General features: G+C 35.8%; 1 protein-coding gene across 2 annotated transcripts in view; it reads left to right on the top strand.

Annotated features, from left to right (window-relative positions):
- The window catches only part of GNAS (GNAS complex locus), a 115,921-nt gene extending 101,067 nt beyond the window's left edge, over positions 1–14,854 (top strand). Inside the window, exons 1-8 of one of the 2 annotated variants that reach the window (XM_010569576.1) lie at positions 2,311–2,314; positions 4,609–4,663; positions 6,381–6,454; positions 7,260–7,318; positions 9,218–9,338; positions 10,410–10,540; positions 11,055–11,122; positions 12,012–14,854. In XM_010569576.1, coding sequence (XP_010567878.1) covers positions 7,261–7,318; positions 9,218–9,338; positions 10,410–10,540; positions 11,055–11,122; positions 12,012–12,158 — 525 coding nt within the window. In that variant the 5' untranslated portion in view covers positions 2,311–2,314; positions 4,609–4,663; positions 6,381–6,454; position 7,260 and the 3' untranslated portion in view covers positions 12,159–14,854. Of the gene's footprint in view, positions 1–2,310; positions 2,315–4,608; positions 4,664–6,380; positions 6,455–7,259; positions 7,319–9,217; positions 9,339–10,409; positions 10,541–11,054; positions 11,123–12,011 lie in introns of those variants that run through there. The other variant, XM_010569575.1, reaches the window with a different exon arrangement.
- Positions 14,855–16,513: the final 1,659 nt, after the last annotated feature.

Here is a 16,513-nt window from a genome sequence, read left to right as displayed (position 1 = left end):
TTTGTAGTCCTGGTAGGGTATAGATAAATAAATAAAAATCTGCTGGGCATTTGCACAGTTTGGTCTTTAGGAAGATCAGTAAACAAATACTAATTTCTTTTCAGACATAGAAACCTGAATTGTAAAGACTGTTTTAGAGGTGATCAGGGTAAATATAACATTAATTCTTAGTAAAATCTTGGTAATTCTTAGTAATATTCTGGTTACTTCTTAGTAATTTCTTGATGAAAACACATGACTCGGAGGAAATGAAAATTCCATTTCCAGTGACTTGGGGGACTCTGGGCAATTAACTTAGACCCTGTGTGCCTACCTTTAAAATAGGGTTAACGTAAGGTGTGCATTTCAGGATGCAATGGTAGAGGCAGGAAGTGAAGCATGAATGAAGGCAGGCAGGAGTTGTGAGTATGATTTACTGTCTGTAAAAGACCCTGAGGCTTTCAGAGGGAAGAAACTTCACAAATACGGAGTTCCAGTACTACCGTTGAGGTATATAAGTTATAAACAAATGTTGTATTTAGTTGGGATTGAAATTTTGAATTCTTGATTTGCAGTGTCTAACACTAAAGATGAGATCTTAGTATGTCTTTTAGGAGAGACATTTTGTATACAAATTCAGGTTCTGACTTGACCAAAAAAAAAAAAATCTGATGGAAATAAAGCTCTTCAAATATAGGCGTGTTGTCAGTTCGAAGAGACCTTTCCAGTGTTGTTCTAGACTGAAAACAAAAGCTCTTCTTCACAAAGCAAAAAAAAAAATTCTTGTCTGCCAACCATTTCGTCAGATCACAAAGAGTAAGATTTCAAGTTACTGTTTATTGAAAAGACAGTCAGGAAATGCTCAAGGAAGGGCAGTCTGATTTCCCCCTCCCCATTCTTCCCAAAACAGTGAAGCCGTGTTGTTTCTTGAGGTGGAAGATTTAATGCGTTATATACCTTTTCAGTGGGGAAAAATGAGCACAGGCTGCAGTTCTTAGTCTGGCAGCAGCTTTATTCATTCGGGAAATTCCCCCCACATAGGAATAAAACAACTCTCTCTGTATGAAAGGACTCCAGAAAAAATCAGTAACTGGCATATATCTTGATCTGAAAATTGGGACATGGTTTTGACATAATAGGCTTACTAAAAATTTGGAAAGAATTGGGGATATGTGTATGACTTAATTACTTTGACCTACAGGAGCTAAGGAGAGTTTCTCTGTATCTCTCTGTATGAAGTCTGCCTCTTAAGTGCACCCCTTAAAATTAAAGACACTTGATTCTTCACAAAGATCTGTTTAAAACATATCACGTGTGTTTTCCTTCCCAAGCTGAAGAAAGGGAGCCAAAACTAAAGCACATTTTTTATTTCAGATTGTTTCAAATTTTATTAATGCCTTTCATTTTAATATCTCAGGGACACATCTGCTGCTGTCCTAGAGATGCTTCTTCTCCAGTGTTGCTGACTACAAATGACCTAAAGTCTGTCTTTTTTTTTTTTTAAACGTGTGTCATAGCAGTATCGATGTTTTATAACAAGGCGAAAGTGCCTTATACTAAGTGACAGTATTCTGCAGAGCAATAACTGATGCTGTTAGTTAGTCGTGTCCAGAATCTGGCCCTAAGTGAGAATTGGCAGCGATGCTGAATGAATGATTTGCTTTCTGGAAAACAGCTTTCCCATATAATCTCTGGGAAAATTTTACAGAAATAAAAAACTGACTTTGTAACTTGGTGCAAGACTTGCTCACAGTATAAGGTTTGGTTTGGTGGTTTGACAGTTTTATTTGAATTACTTCACCAAGGTCACTTTTCTTTCTCCCTGTGAAATTCATTGCTGACATAGTAGATGGGCGTATCTCCAGTAGACTTAGAACAATCTATAACAGGAGTGAATTCAGCACACAAAGTAGTACTGAAGTGGCCTCAGTTGTGTTTTGGGTAGAGCATAGTAAGAATTAAAAATATAAATTAATGATGGTGAATTAGTTTCTGAATTAGGCTTTGTTCTTATCTAACTTGATTATTAGTTTAGTTAACTGGGTAAATTATTTCGTCTTGACTAACATTGACTTAGAAGTCTCTGAACGTAGTGTATTGATCATTTCTGAACTCTCATGCTCCCACTGTTGCTCCTTATTTTAGGTGTATCAGACTAGATTGAATTACTGCTACTTTTTTCCCCTTACAGACACATTTATTTTTTCAGTTGACCAACTGAAAGAATAATGCCCTTTCTTTCTGTTTGAGCAGAAAAATCAAACTGGTTTTTAAAGTTTTTAGCCCTTTCTAAAGTTGCTAGAGCAGACTTTTATGAAAAGGCACGTGCACAGGAGTGCATGTTCATTTAACGTCTTGCTTTGCTCTATTTTCCCTAAAATGCCACTGGAAGCAGGGTAGATTTTCTGTTAACTATCACACAGTGAAAGACTTCCTTCTTGAAGGAGTATTGTTATAAGTAGCAGATGTTACTGAATGTTGGAACTTGTTTTGGGGGGAAGAAGAAATGTTTATTCCATTTGAACTTGTTTTACCTGGCATGAACATTGCTATTGGAATTCATCTCAAGTACAGTACTGCTGCTCCTATGTGGCTGATGTTTTTCAAGGAAATCATAGGCCTAAAAATAGTCTGCATAAACAACAGTAAGAGGTTTGTACTTTCAGTTCCAGGTTTTAGCAATATCTTGTTGTTATTTTCTAATTGTCAGTTTCCAAAATCCATTAAGCTGATTAGCAGAGTGTTTAAAAACAAAACAAAAAACCCAAATCCAAAAAATCCACCTCTTGCATAAGGTGGAACCTTGCATAAAATGTTATGCTTAGATAAATTCAGTACAGAAAGGCTTGGTCATTGCAGTAATCACCTTTAAATCTTTATGAACATGTTGTGTTCTTAACATTTTTCAAGCATCCTCCAACTTGTGAAATTGCCACGTGATTCTGAAACTGTGGTCTTAGAAGAGAATATAATGTGGCAACACTCGTACTAGTTGGAATTCATGATTGTTGTACGTGTTTAACATCCTCTATGTACTGAACAAAGAGCTTTACTTCTTTTCCTTTGGATTTAAAAAAAAATAAATTACTTAACCGCTTGGAAGAAATGAGGAAAAACTCCAGCTTGCAAATTGCAGTACACATGCTGTCATCAATTTTATCCTTGTATATCTGCCTCCAAGTCACCGTTCATGATGGAAATTATCTTTACACTTTGTCTCATGTTTTTAGTAACATGTTTACTAAGATACATTTTAATGTGTTTAAAATTCCGTAATACAGACTGAACCATTACTTTTCATTTGTCTCTGAAACAAGATGGTCATCTAGTCCCTGGTGAAAAGGGCTTTACACTGAAGCTGCTGTTAAAACATACAGTTATTTTTCTTCTTCCCCCTGCGCTTCATTAGATGTGTTAGAAAGTCAGTTGGGAAGCGGAGGCCGAAACTGAGGGCTAAGACCCTTGCTGATTTTAACGGAGGTTTGGTTTCTGATTTGTGAATCTGGGACGTGGCTACCATTTCCCCTCCTTTAAATTATTGCCTGCGACCGTAGTTCATGCATTTTCAGCATACCTGCCTATGTGTAGGGATCTGAAGGGAAAACTCAGCTTTTCTTTGTGATTTCTGCTTTATAAAGAATTCATGCAAAGGAATCTAAAAGGAAACTTAAAAGTATATTGGTTTTAAGACTGTGATTAATCATTAATGATACAGGTAAAGTTAACTGTAGAAGTATTGCTAGATCTCCTAATAATACTGAAATGGAAGGTGTCTGAGCACGGTGTAGCCCTGCTGCATACTTCGTGTTGGACAATGTGATTGGGAATGCAAACAGCATAAAATCTGTGTCCTGAAGCTCCTAGTTCACTACATCTTCGAGTCTTATAGTAACACCACAATAAAACAGAGTTAACAAATTGGTTCCTTGAGATTTTTGCGCTTTGAGTTGAAGTGAAAGATAATTAGGAGGTTACAGTTAATTGGTAAAAACATTTTAAAGACTCCAGGATATCCTTTTTAGGTAATGCCTAATGAATTTGAATAAAATACTTTTTTTAATACCCATTTGGCCTACTACTACTTCAGAAAGTAAACTGAGAAACTGGTACCAACAATTGACAGAAAAATCAGTATTCCCTCTCACTTAACTGAATGTGTAATGAAATTGGTTTAGGGATTTCATTTATTAAAAGAATTACAGTGACAATAAATTTTTTAAAAATAGTCATCTTACTTTCAGGAAAATTACATGTAGGCAATTTATTTGAGTCATTGCTTTGCAGTAGCAGTAGCAGATTATATTGTACAATTTATATGAATAAATTACCTAAATTAAACTACTTGTATGTTTGTTAGCAGAGGGAGCAGAGTGGGAGGGGATTGGAATGAGATTACCAGACCTGATTAATAAAACTGTGGATTTGGCCATCTGCTGGGTGGTGCTAGGAAATGCATGTTTTAAATACTAGCACACATATGTTGAGCAATTTAAGTATATTCAGCATTTTGTGAATCTGAGTGCATTAAAATATAACAAATCTTATCTGGGAACCTGTCAGTTACTAAAGTGTTAGATAGTTGGTCTAATTTGAGAATGAAAAGTTACTCTTTTTCTTTCCTCTCCCCAGTTTTCTAGACAAGATTGACATAGTCAAACAAAATGAGTATACACCGTCTGACCAGGTAAGGAAAGTTTCATTAAGAAATTACACAATTTATATGCCCTCTCTGTCTTTGAGGGTAACGGTCTCATTAATTTTCTAATTGCTGTCTGTGGCACTAATACAGGTATTACCATGTACTATACATATTTAGTATTCCAGTAAAAATTACTTTGTTATTTGGATTATGTTTATACATACAAATGTACTGTGAAATTAAAATCTGCCTAGATTCAAGACTTACATCATGCTTCTGTGACACTAAAACTCAAATATCCATCTGAATAAGTAATTTATAATGTTTTGCTTTCCTTGCTGAATAACCGTCATGCACTTTCTTTGATGCAAAGTTGATTGGTATTTTCTCAGCTCCACTGGTTCCCACTGTAAACCAGATTTTGTAAAAACAACCTTGTTAGAAGATTGTATTTTTTTAATCAGAATACGAATTATAGTTTTCATTTTGTTACAGATAATCTGAGGATCTTTTTAGTAGCAAGTCCCTAGCCCAAAATCACATGTATATTCCTGACTTTCTGCCCATAAATAATGCAATTAAGCGTCTAGTGTACTTTTTTAGGATAAATAATCAAAAAACACATTATAAAGTCCCAAACTTTCGCAGACAGTATTGATGAGGAGAGAGCAGTTTGTATCCTTTGAAGTTGTTCAAGAATAAATTAATCATTCATCCTTTTAAAGATATGAGTTTTTTTATAAATGAGGCTTTCTTATCACTGAAATAGTTCTATTTTTAAGAAATAAAATATTAAAAATTTAGGTTATTATGTTTGAAATTTGGAGCAACTAATCTTCAGATACGAAACTTTAAAACAAGTATCAGTTTTATATTGGAGGCTAAGGATCTGCTGCAAATGTTACAATTTATCTGCTATTTAGACCCATTGTGAAGAAAACCAAAACTTTAAGTCCTAAATTATAAAACCTTTAGGGTGGTATTTTGTCATTAGTTATATTTGGACTGTGTACTCAGTCTGCAGCCTATGCAAATCAGGTTCTTCTAGATCAATTACCCACTAGGCATTATATATGGCTGTCACTGCTTTACAATACACAGTAGATAAAAGCCAATACAGTTTGGTTTTAGTAGGATTTTGTAGCATTTATAACAATTTCAATCGTTTGTAGCTTACAACTTCTGATTATCATTTTTGTCTCTACAGGAAATTTCAAATTTTATCTTTGAAAAGCCCAATTCTTATGAGATTTTAGTGGTTGAGCTCCCAGTTCTTTGAAGGAAAAATTGGAAAATTCTGAGACCTAGACACTTCTTTCAATAGCCAAACACTGAACAGCTAGGGGAGAGATCTGTCTTCTGGAGTTGGGAATTATTTGGTGGCAGTTTAAAGATCCTGTTGTGTGCCACTATCCTTCTGAAATCTGTGAATGCATCATCTAATCTCTAGGGATGGGTCTGTGCTGTTCAGAACACTTGCATTTGCTTTAAGTGGCCTGTAAATATTTCCTCCTATTCCAAACTTGGCACTTACAACCTGCTTGTGAAAATATATATACTTTAAAAGTTGAGCACACCCATGTGTTTGCACATGTATTCAAGATCAAAACCTTAAATGCAGCTTCGTGATGCTCTGTTCCCTGTTTTTGCAGTACAGCATACACTATCAGCACTGGGTAAAAAGTTTTTATTTCTATTGCTGCATATATGAAGAATTATGAAGTATCTGTGTTGAATCAGTGACTTTTCCTTTATGCTCTAGGATCTTCTCAGATGCAGAGTTTTGACATCAGGAATTTTTGAAACCAAGTTTCAGGTGGATAAAGTAAATTTTCAGTAAGTATGCTTTTTTTTTCTTTCTTTTCTTTTTTTTTTTTCTTTCTTTGGTGGTTTTTTGTTGTTGTTTTTTTAATACAATGCAGACAAATACCAGGGTAAATTGGCAGACAGTCTACCATATAGTCATTGAGACTACTGTATTTCTCAAGTTGATGTTTAATAGAAAGCAAGTAGTTTACGATGTTTTAATTTAGTAGTCTGGCTTTAAAAAGAAATTCAAATTGGTGTGCAATTTTCTGCTTTTATTTTAAATAGCAAAGATCAAAATGTTTTAAATCTATTTTTACTAACGCCTTTTCTGAGTATTTGATTCATTGCTAGTTTATATAGTGAAATATTTGACCAAAAACTTTGTATATATCTGAGTAACAGAAAATGCATGTTCTCTTTACTGTCCCAGGTTAGAAAGATTGCTTGACCAAAACAAAAACTGCTGAGTTTTAGTCTGGTCTTGTTGAGTTTAGATCTGCCATGCTTGTTTCAGCAAATGACTTGTTATAGGACCTTTTTTAATGTCTTGGCTTGTAAAGGTGAAAATGAATCTACAATGTACATACACCAGAATTTCTTACCTTCAAGTGTAGGTGTTAGTGAAACTAAACATAATTATATTTTGTGATGAAAGCTCTGTGTGCATATGTTGCTCGACTGTTACCTGTTCAGGTTCTCATAATCCTTGATTCCTTTCAGCTTTTATGACACCAAAGTCCTAACATTTCTTATATTTTCTGTTTGCGTTCGGGGGAAAAAAAAACAAAACAAAACAAAAAGTATTCTGACTTGATTTATGATTTTTTCTTAGTATGTTTGATGTTGGAGGGCAACGAGATGAACGCCGAAAATGGATCCAGTGTTTTAATGGTATGATTAGAATTTATGTTTGTTTTATAAAATAGTTCTCTGCAAAATTTTAATCCCCAATCTTAATTTTCTCACTGTGCGAAAGCCATCTTCTTTTCCATGTAGCTTGGTAAGGAATTATCTGGACAGTCATACAGGATGGAATTTTTCTTGACATGTAAACTTCTGTAACTGCATGGAATATCTTTAAGGGAGAATGTAGGTGGAAAGGTTCAAGTTTAACTTAACATACCTTGTCCATTTTCTTCAGCTTCCCTCTCTTCATTTAATTAGGTTTAATTGGTGGTGGGTTTGTGCATTATATGCCAGCTATGTGAGGGTTAAATTCCAAGCTATATTCTGGCTTCCAAATGAAGGTTTACATATGTTTGTGCCTATACAAAATATACAATTACAGGATAATTAATATGCATAAAATCAGGAAATCATATTTTTGCGCATAATTGCAGCCACGTTGCTATGTCATGAGTGCTTCTTTCCAAATCAGCACCAACCCATTAATGCAGTATGAGATTGCAGGGAACATCTGTCTTGTTAGACATGGTATCGCAATACGGTATGTGCATTGTATAGCGTAGCCCCAAAATGCCCTTGTCGAAAAGGTTTATGATGGATTTTATAAATCTGCACTTTTCTAAGGAGCCATGCATATTAAAATAATTTCTTGAAAAACAGCCTAAGGGGAAGGCCCTTACTGAAAACATATGAACAAATACCCTCATTTAAGTAACCTACACGTAAGCTAGATTCCTTAGAATGCTGACATAGCACCAGCCTAGATACAGGTAAGACCTGAAACATTTGCAGGCATTTTGTAAGATCTGGAGTTTTAACACTGATGTCCCCGTCAGTTTAGTTCAGGTGATTATATTCTTAACTCCCATACAATTTAAATTAGGTAGTTTTGTGTGTATGCTGAAGTGTTACATGTACCGTCGATGTAAAATGTTTCTCCACACAAGTTTTCTTAAAGCTAGAGCTGGTGAAAATATTTTTGTCTTTTTCTTTGTTGTTTGGGCAAAATATTTATGAAGCTATGCAAAAGTCTATCTTTCTGTAGAAGAGTTATAATGAGATGCTACAGAATAGATAAAGTAGAATGCAACTTAGAATTCATGGTGTTTTGCTACGGTTACTGTCATAAAGTATCACCTGAACACTTTATATATGTCTGGAACTACTGTGCAATATTTTCTTCTTCTGTGCTATTAATAACAGATTTATTTGGGTTTTACCTCTGCTCCTTCCTGTTACTTCATGATCTGACTCATCTCTTCTGCTGTTGATGTCTGAGGTAGATGAGACTGGAAGTCAGTGTAAGGGTTCTGGAGCAGCACAGCCACACAGAAACACAGACATCTGGATTCTGTGATCCTGGGAGTATCTCCCAGGAAGGAGACAGGGGCCTCTAAGCAGTATAGTACACTGTAGGAGGACTAGAACAGTTAACCATGAATTCGCAGTAATCTACTGGTTTTATTATTACTATTCACGTAGATCAAAAGTGCCATTTGTCCTGAGGTCTTCCCCCAAGGGCCTCCCTGTCCTTTCTTGATAGCTCAGAGTTGCTTTCTAAATTTCTTCATACCTTTTAAATCTTCTTTAAATTCTCCTCTTAGCTTTCTTCAGTTTCTCTCTCTTGCTTCTGTTCCTTTCTTTCCTACATTTTCTGTCATTCTGTCAGCTTCTGTTCTGTGGCCTGCCTTTCCTATCTTTAATGGTTTCTTCACTTTTTTTTTTTTTTTTTTTTATTTCTGGTACTTAGAAAGCTGTCAGCAATAGCATTCCAGCCTGTTCTCTTCATGAAGCTGAAAGTCTGACAGCTTTTTATTGAGCTTTGGGATTCCTGGGTATTTCTTCTGAAGTTTGGTATTAACTAATGGGTATTCCTTGATTTAGATGTGACTGCTATCATATTTGTGGTGGCAAGCAGTAGCTACAACATGGTTATACGAGAGGACAATCAGACCAATCGGCTTCAAGAAGCACTAAACCTCTTCAAGAGTATCTGGAACAACAGGTCTGTGAATTGAAGTTCCATTGTTCGTATCACATAAATTAGTAATCCTGTCTTACGCTATAGTCAAGACTTGCATACTGGGCCTGGCTAGGATAGAGTTTGTTTTCTTCGTAGCAGCTCACATGGTGCCGTGTTACAGATTTTTTACTGAAACAATACTGGTAACACACTGACGCAGCTGTTGCTGAACAGCGTTTGTAGAGCATCGAGGCTGCCTCTGTTTCTCACTCTGCCCCCCCCCAGTGAATAGATTGGGGGTATGCAATAGGTTGGGAGGGGGCACAAGCAGGCAGATGACCCAAACTAACCAAAGAGGTATTCTGTACCATATTAATGTCATGCTCAGCAATAAAAGGGAAAAGAGGGTGGCTTAGGAGGGTTAGCCATCTTGCTGGGTATTGGTCTACCCACAGGAGGTGGTGAGTGATTGCCTTTTTGCATCACTTGTTTTCTTCTCTTCCACTTATCCTTCACTTATTAAACAATTATTGTTTATGTTTTTTTATCTTGACCCACAAATTTTCTTGTTTTTATTCTTCCTTTCCTCTTCCTCCATCCCACTGAGGGGGAAAGTGAGCAAGTGGCTGTGTGGTGCTTTGCTGCCCACCAGGGTTAACCCACAACAGCAGCGTAGCTGGTGTTATTTGCTTCTCACAGCACAGTCCAAGCTAGTCTTTGATTGCAACTGTCTACCTGTTACATTAATGTCCAATACACTCACTTAATTGAAGAAAACTCTGGAGAGTTACAGATTGGTAGTTGCCATATTGAGGCTGAAGTAATTAAAGCAGTGATAGAGTGGCACACTGAAAGTGGATATGCTCACCTGTTTGTTGTATTTGGATTAGCAGTAGAAAGTGGGCAATTTTCATTGCCCGCGTTAGGACCACACAAACCAAACTCAGGGTGTGTACACCCAGAATTACAGCATAGGATTCAGGTATAAAAGGGACCTTTCAAAATTATTATAGCGTGTCATATGAGTGTTGTCTCCAGAACTGGATTAAGTTTCTTTTTGCTGTATGATCCTAGCTGTGCCTTCTCAGAGTGTTTGGTTTCAATTTTCTACAGGTGGCTACGGACCATTTCAGTAATTCTTTTCCTGAATAAACAAGATTTGCTAGCAGAGAAAGTTTTGGCAGGGAAATCTAAAATTGAAGACTACTTTCCAGAATTTGCTCGCTACACTACACCAGATGATGGTAAGATTTTTAAGTTTTATTAGCAATTTATCATTTCCTTCTTAATCACATTTGTAATGTTTTTGGTAATTTCAGCTAAGACTTGAAAACTGTTAAGTAGATGTAATCTTCATTGTCTTTCAGCCAAACTGTAATGTTAAATTGTAGGTATTAATAATGGAAGAATCCTGTCTTATATGCATTTAGTATATAATAATTTCATCATGCCAAAATCCTGTTACTTTGCTGGACATAGTACAGCTTGTCACAGATATGTCCTCTGGACTCCCCCTAGTCATATCTGTGGTCATTTCTCTAACCTGCCAAATGGCTGGTTCTATGGCCACTGTAATATTCCTTTGTTCTCCTGAAATCGTGCTCGTTTAGATAATATATTATGGTTTGTCTTATAGTCAGTTTTGCAAAGTATGTTTCTGTCATATGTGAGCAGAAAACAGAACAAGTTATGATTTTTAGGTGCTATCACCAAAAAACAACTATTTTAATGAGATATACTTACATTATTATTATTCAGCAACACCAGAGCCTGGTGAGGATCCCAGAGTTACAAGGGCCAAGTATTTTATTAGAGACGAGTTTCTTGTAAGTATTTCCTTTCTTTCAGTATTTCTTATGTGATTCTTCTCAAATATAAGCTCTTATGTACCTTCTACTATTGCAAAACGCTGTCACTTTTTGTGTTGTTCATATTTAACTTCCACACTGCCTAAAACACAGTTATGTTTAACAGCCTTACTGCTGTTTGTTAGCTGCTCTTCAGATATTTGTTTGTTGACGCAGTATCTAATTAAATAGCAAAAAAATGGTGAGAATTAGGAAACCTCAAATAGAGTGATGAGTGAAGTCCTGCTGTTATTAATGGGGACAGATTTTTATTCCATGCATTATTTCTAAAGATAAAGACTAAGTAGAAGATGCATCATCCATAAAATATTAATGTTCTTTTCATATTATCTTTCTCATTACTGGTCAGCTGAAGCTATAACAGATTTTTTTAAAATATTATTACAATTACTTGTAATGGTGAGCATGGCAATCAAACTGTGGACTCTTTCTAAAATGGAGCAAAATAAAATTTTGAGGGAGGCTTTCTGTAAGTGTAAAGCAGGGATAAAAGCCTTGTACAAGGAGGCAAAATCCCGCTTTCTTCCTGGACAAATAGACTAGGAGTTGTCTGGCTAATTCACCAAAGCTGCATATAAATAATAGCACTTTTCTGAGTTCTCCTTCAACTCTGAAATTCCCCAGTATGCAGTGGCCTTCTCACCATATAATTCTGATCATTTTAAATGTCATGTTTCAGGTGACAGAGTGAAAAATTGTGGGCGTTTTGCCACTTCGTTACACCCTTTGAAAACACAATGCACACGTACTTACCTTAACCTTCATTCATCTGAGTTTTGAGAACATGGGGGGGGTGCTCCCCAGTCAGTTTTATTTTAACCCAGTATCTCTCTCTTGCTTTTAACAGAGAATCAGCACAGCAAGTGGAGATGGAAGGCACTATTGCTATCCTCACTTCACATGTGCAGTGGATACAGAGAACATCCGGAGGGTTTTCAATGACTGTCGGGACATTATTCAGCGCATGCACCTTCGCCAATACGAGTTGTTGTGATGGAGAGCACTTTTTTCTGTGTTTTGGACTCCTTATTCCTTATTAAAAAAAAAGAAAAAAAAAACACCCTTGCCCACATAGGGTGGAAGAGAACTGTTTGAATCTCCCATTGATTTGCACCCCTCAACTTTTTCTCCTTGCTGGACAATAGCAGCACTTCTAAGCTTGCTTCTGTACCCCTCGGACAGTTTGGGATGGCCCCTAACACTTAAAAGGCCATTTCCATGAGGATTCCCTAACACTGTTATTAACAAAAAAGAAAAAAAAAAAAAAGAAATAAAAACTAATTAATTAAAAGCCCTGAATGTGGAGCACCTGAAAGAATTGGGGATAAAAAATTAAAACATAAAACAAAAATTGGGGAGAGAAAACTTTAGGTAATTTAGCACTGTTGTGGGCATAATCGTATAACCCGTGATCTCCACTTTGTATCATTCACTGCATCAGACTAAAGAAGGTGCCAAGTCACAGACCAAGTTTGAAGACAGACACTTGAGTTTGGTTCTCTGACTGTAATGTGGCTTTGAACGGAAATACTGACAATTCTACAACAGACCTAGACAGTGCAAAAACCAACTGCTACCTTTCAGAAGGGTATTTTTAAAACCAGTCTTGGTGGTCTAAAGACAACCATGGACATTTATGAATTGAACTGCGTATGGCCTGTGATTGCAGAAAGAGTTAACCACACACTGTTTTCAGTTTGTCCACTGATGATCCCGTCTGCTATAAAAATCATTATCTGGACTGTAGTCCTCACAGTCTTTCCCTTCTTTTTCTTCTTCCCTCCCCTCATTTTTTATTTTACTGCTGGATTATTATTCTTGTACAGACTGTAAAATGTATTATTTTGTACAACTTTATTGAAAAAAAATAACTTGTAGAAGATCTTTGTGCCTTGATTATGGCTGTACCTGTACAATGAGCTAAGATGTAAGTATGTTTGATTGCGCTGTACAGCTTTGTCAACCCTATCTGCAGCATTAGCTCAAGGTAGGGAAAATTTATCTGTAGTTTAGTTTTTCTGGTTTATAAAAGAAGGAAAAATACTGTTTAGTAAAAAAAAAAAAAGAAAAAAGAAAAAAAAAGAAAAAAGTACAAATTGTGCAAACTTAACCACTTTAAAAGTGAGGTCTTCAACAAGTGACCAGATGTTGCAGCATCATGCTTTTTAATTTTTAGCTTTAATTCATTTAAATCTCTATCCAAATGCAAAACATGGCTTGTTTCTACATAAACCAAATTTTGCTACAAATTATAAATGTTAGTCTTTGGTCATTCATAGTCCTTTTTGCTAAAGACAAAACCAGAACAATAACAGACACATAGGGCATCATGCAGGTCTGGTGACCATCTCTAGACTGGGCCAAATACCCCACCAACCTCCACTTAACGCTGCGTGGGCATACTACTACCAGAATGACAAGGTGTGCACTGCCCTTGGATTTGGCCACTGAATTCCAGTTTCAAATGACATTTTTATTTCTCTTTTAATAAAGAGATACTTTAGAACCTTTTTGTTTTATATTAACTATATAAGTAGCTTAAAGTGAAGATGTGTGGATTTTTCTTAAACTTGAATAATTTATGCAAATTATATGCTTAGAACAACATGTGGTACAGTAAAAAGAAAAAGAGCAAAAATCACTGTAGCAATAAGAGAGCATGTAATTTTAGTAACTACTACACTGCTTTATATTTTATACCTAGGTGTTTTATGTCTCTGTGAGTGTGTTACTTTTTCATGTGTCTAAACCTACGTGTACAATTTGTACAGAGTCAGAAATTACAGCTGTAATAACACATCTAGAACAGTGTTAGCCTATATTACTCAAACACCCCTGCTCCCCCTTCATTTACACCCCTAAACTGATCTGGATCTTACTGCAGTGACTTTAAAAGGAAAACAAAAGAAACAAAACAAAAAACAAACACCAAAATACTTGCCTCTCTGCCTTTCACACTAGCTTCCCTCCACCCAAGAGACTGTGTTAACTTTCTTTTTTGGGAAGAGGTCCAGTTTAAATTAAAATTAGGGTGTGATCAGTGATGTCTGTGCAGCTAGATTTGCTTCAGGTATCAGATGCCTTTTTAATACTAAGAACTGCAACTGTTCAGAATTGTGAGTTTTCATTGCTTGTGTGGCTAAACGTCTAAATGAAAATTAATCACCTAGTCCATCTTCATGTAAAGAGCAGGGACATGATGGAGTTACTCTCCCATCTCTCTTAATTCAAAATTACTAGTGATCTTCCAGAAGACACTAAAACATCTAAAAATTTTAGCTGCGGTTGCTACTCATCTTTTAAATAATGATCTTTCCTGTTCACAGGTTTAGAAAGTTGCCACCTGAACTTTGTAGAACTGTAGGAGAACATGACCGAAAATAACCCCTTACAATTTAAGAATGTATCCAGTGCCTGTAGGTTAAGGGCTGGTGTTTCCACTAGGTAAAAATGGGACACACGTAGTGGAAAGGAAATTCATTGTGAGCCTTAATTTTAGTTACAGGAGCCAAAATCTTTAATTTAGTGCCAACCCTTATCTTTTTAAGCCTAGGAGGAGTTGGTGTAAACACCAAATTTATAAATGGGGAAAACCTTTAGTGGTGTGAGGAATGTAATCTCTGATCTGAGAGAAACAAAGCACCTCCATTAACAAAAAAAAAAATAAAATAAGCTTCTTCCTCTGATAATGAGAAGGATACATAACAATGAGCTATATAAGAGAGCAGCAGTTTAAGAAACCTAAAGCTTTATGTGAACAGAAATGTTTAGGGGATGCTTTTTTTTTTTTCTTAAGTAAGGAAAAAGGCAATTGTTTTGAATATGGTTGAGTTGCACAAGTATGGAGTGTGTGTGTGTCTTAATGTCTCAGTATTGCCTTTGTTAGTCTCTTTATTAGTCCATGCAGTTTGGTGGCCTGGTAAATGCAAGTCTTATTTTTAACAGCTTTTTTTTTTTTTTTTAAATACAAAAACATAAAGCTTTAATGCTTGCTATTTAATAAGTAACTGTGTTTTCTTCTGTCTCTAATTTAGTGGCCATAACTTGCAGTTAATTGAACCATTCCAACCTAATGCTTACCCATATTTCCTAGTTTTGTTTTATTTATTTATTTGAACTTCTTGTTTTCATGATTGAGGACTTTCACTTTTGTCTCATTCATCTGTTTGGAAACTTCTGACCTTACAGCCAAAACTTAACTCATTCTACTCAGTATTCATCGTGATGCTGAAGTGTAAGATACCTGCAAATGTAAACACTACCACTTTTATTAATAAAAGCAAATACAGTGTTTTAGGGCACATTTGCATCACTATAGTTGAGGTTGTGTCAGTATTTCCATTATAAACCCATAGAGGGTCTATATCTTGGCACTAAATTGCCCAAAGCTAAATCTTTGCCATACAAGGCTTCTGCTCAAGCATGATTTGGTGGGTTGGTTTTTAAACAGTTTCCAACACAAACTCTTGTTTCTGTTTTAAGTTATACAACTGTTTTGTTGGATGGGGGTTGGTTTAAAAAAAAAAAAAACAACAAACACAACAAACAAACCTTGTTCAAGATTGTTTTTGGCACTTCTGTAACTCAGAAATGGTTTTGATTTTAAAACATAACCTTTGGCAAGCCAGTAACCTACAATACGGTCTGATCACTTTGGGTATTTTGTAAAAATAATAATAAATTGTAGAGATGTTGTGGTTTCAAAATCAGCTACTGTGCATTTGCAGTAACTTATTTCAATCCAAGAACTTTTAGTAATTTGTACATAAGTAGACATATTCAGCAGCCAGTGTGATGCAGCAGAACAGTGGTAACTCCTGAAGGGGTTTTTTTTAATAATGTGGAGAGGTAAATCCACTACAGACTAAAAAAAGATTCAGCTGCTTCTGAAAGCATCAAAAACTGCTCTCTTAGAGGCTGAAACTGGAGCACTGTAAGTTGTTAGGAGCAGACTTTGGTGCAAAAGCATATGAAGGCATGCTGGATCAGTTGCCATAGACAGGAGCCCTGAGGGCTTATCTTCATTTGTCTAAAAACTATTTTGAATCGTGGCATCGAGAATAGGATTTAACTTAAGAGTATGTCATTAACTCCAGAGGAATTGAAACTAATTCTATTCCAGTGTGTTGCACATAATGGATAACTGCAGGATAATTTTCTTTTACTGGTAAATCTATGCACAGAAATATTAATGTTCATCACTTTAAAATCGGAGCACCTTGTAATTAGTTGTGGCGCAATATTCCTGTGAATGATGTAGGATGTTTTGTATTATATCCTATTTGCCAATGTCAAAAATTATGTACCAGGGAAAACAAAAGATATAAACATGATTACACAGGAAATTGA

Source organism: Haliaeetus leucocephalus, unplaced genomic scaffold, assembly GCF_000737465.1.
Source record: "Haliaeetus leucocephalus isolate CR32 unplaced genomic scaffold, Haliaeetus_leucocephalus-4.0 Scaffold273, whole genome shotgun sequence".
Taxonomy (NCBI): Eukaryota; Metazoa; Chordata; class Aves; order Accipitriformes; family Accipitridae; genus Haliaeetus; species Haliaeetus leucocephalus.
The sequence above is the reverse complement of the archived record's forward strand: the minus strand, read 5'-3'. Positions and strand labels throughout refer to the sequence as shown.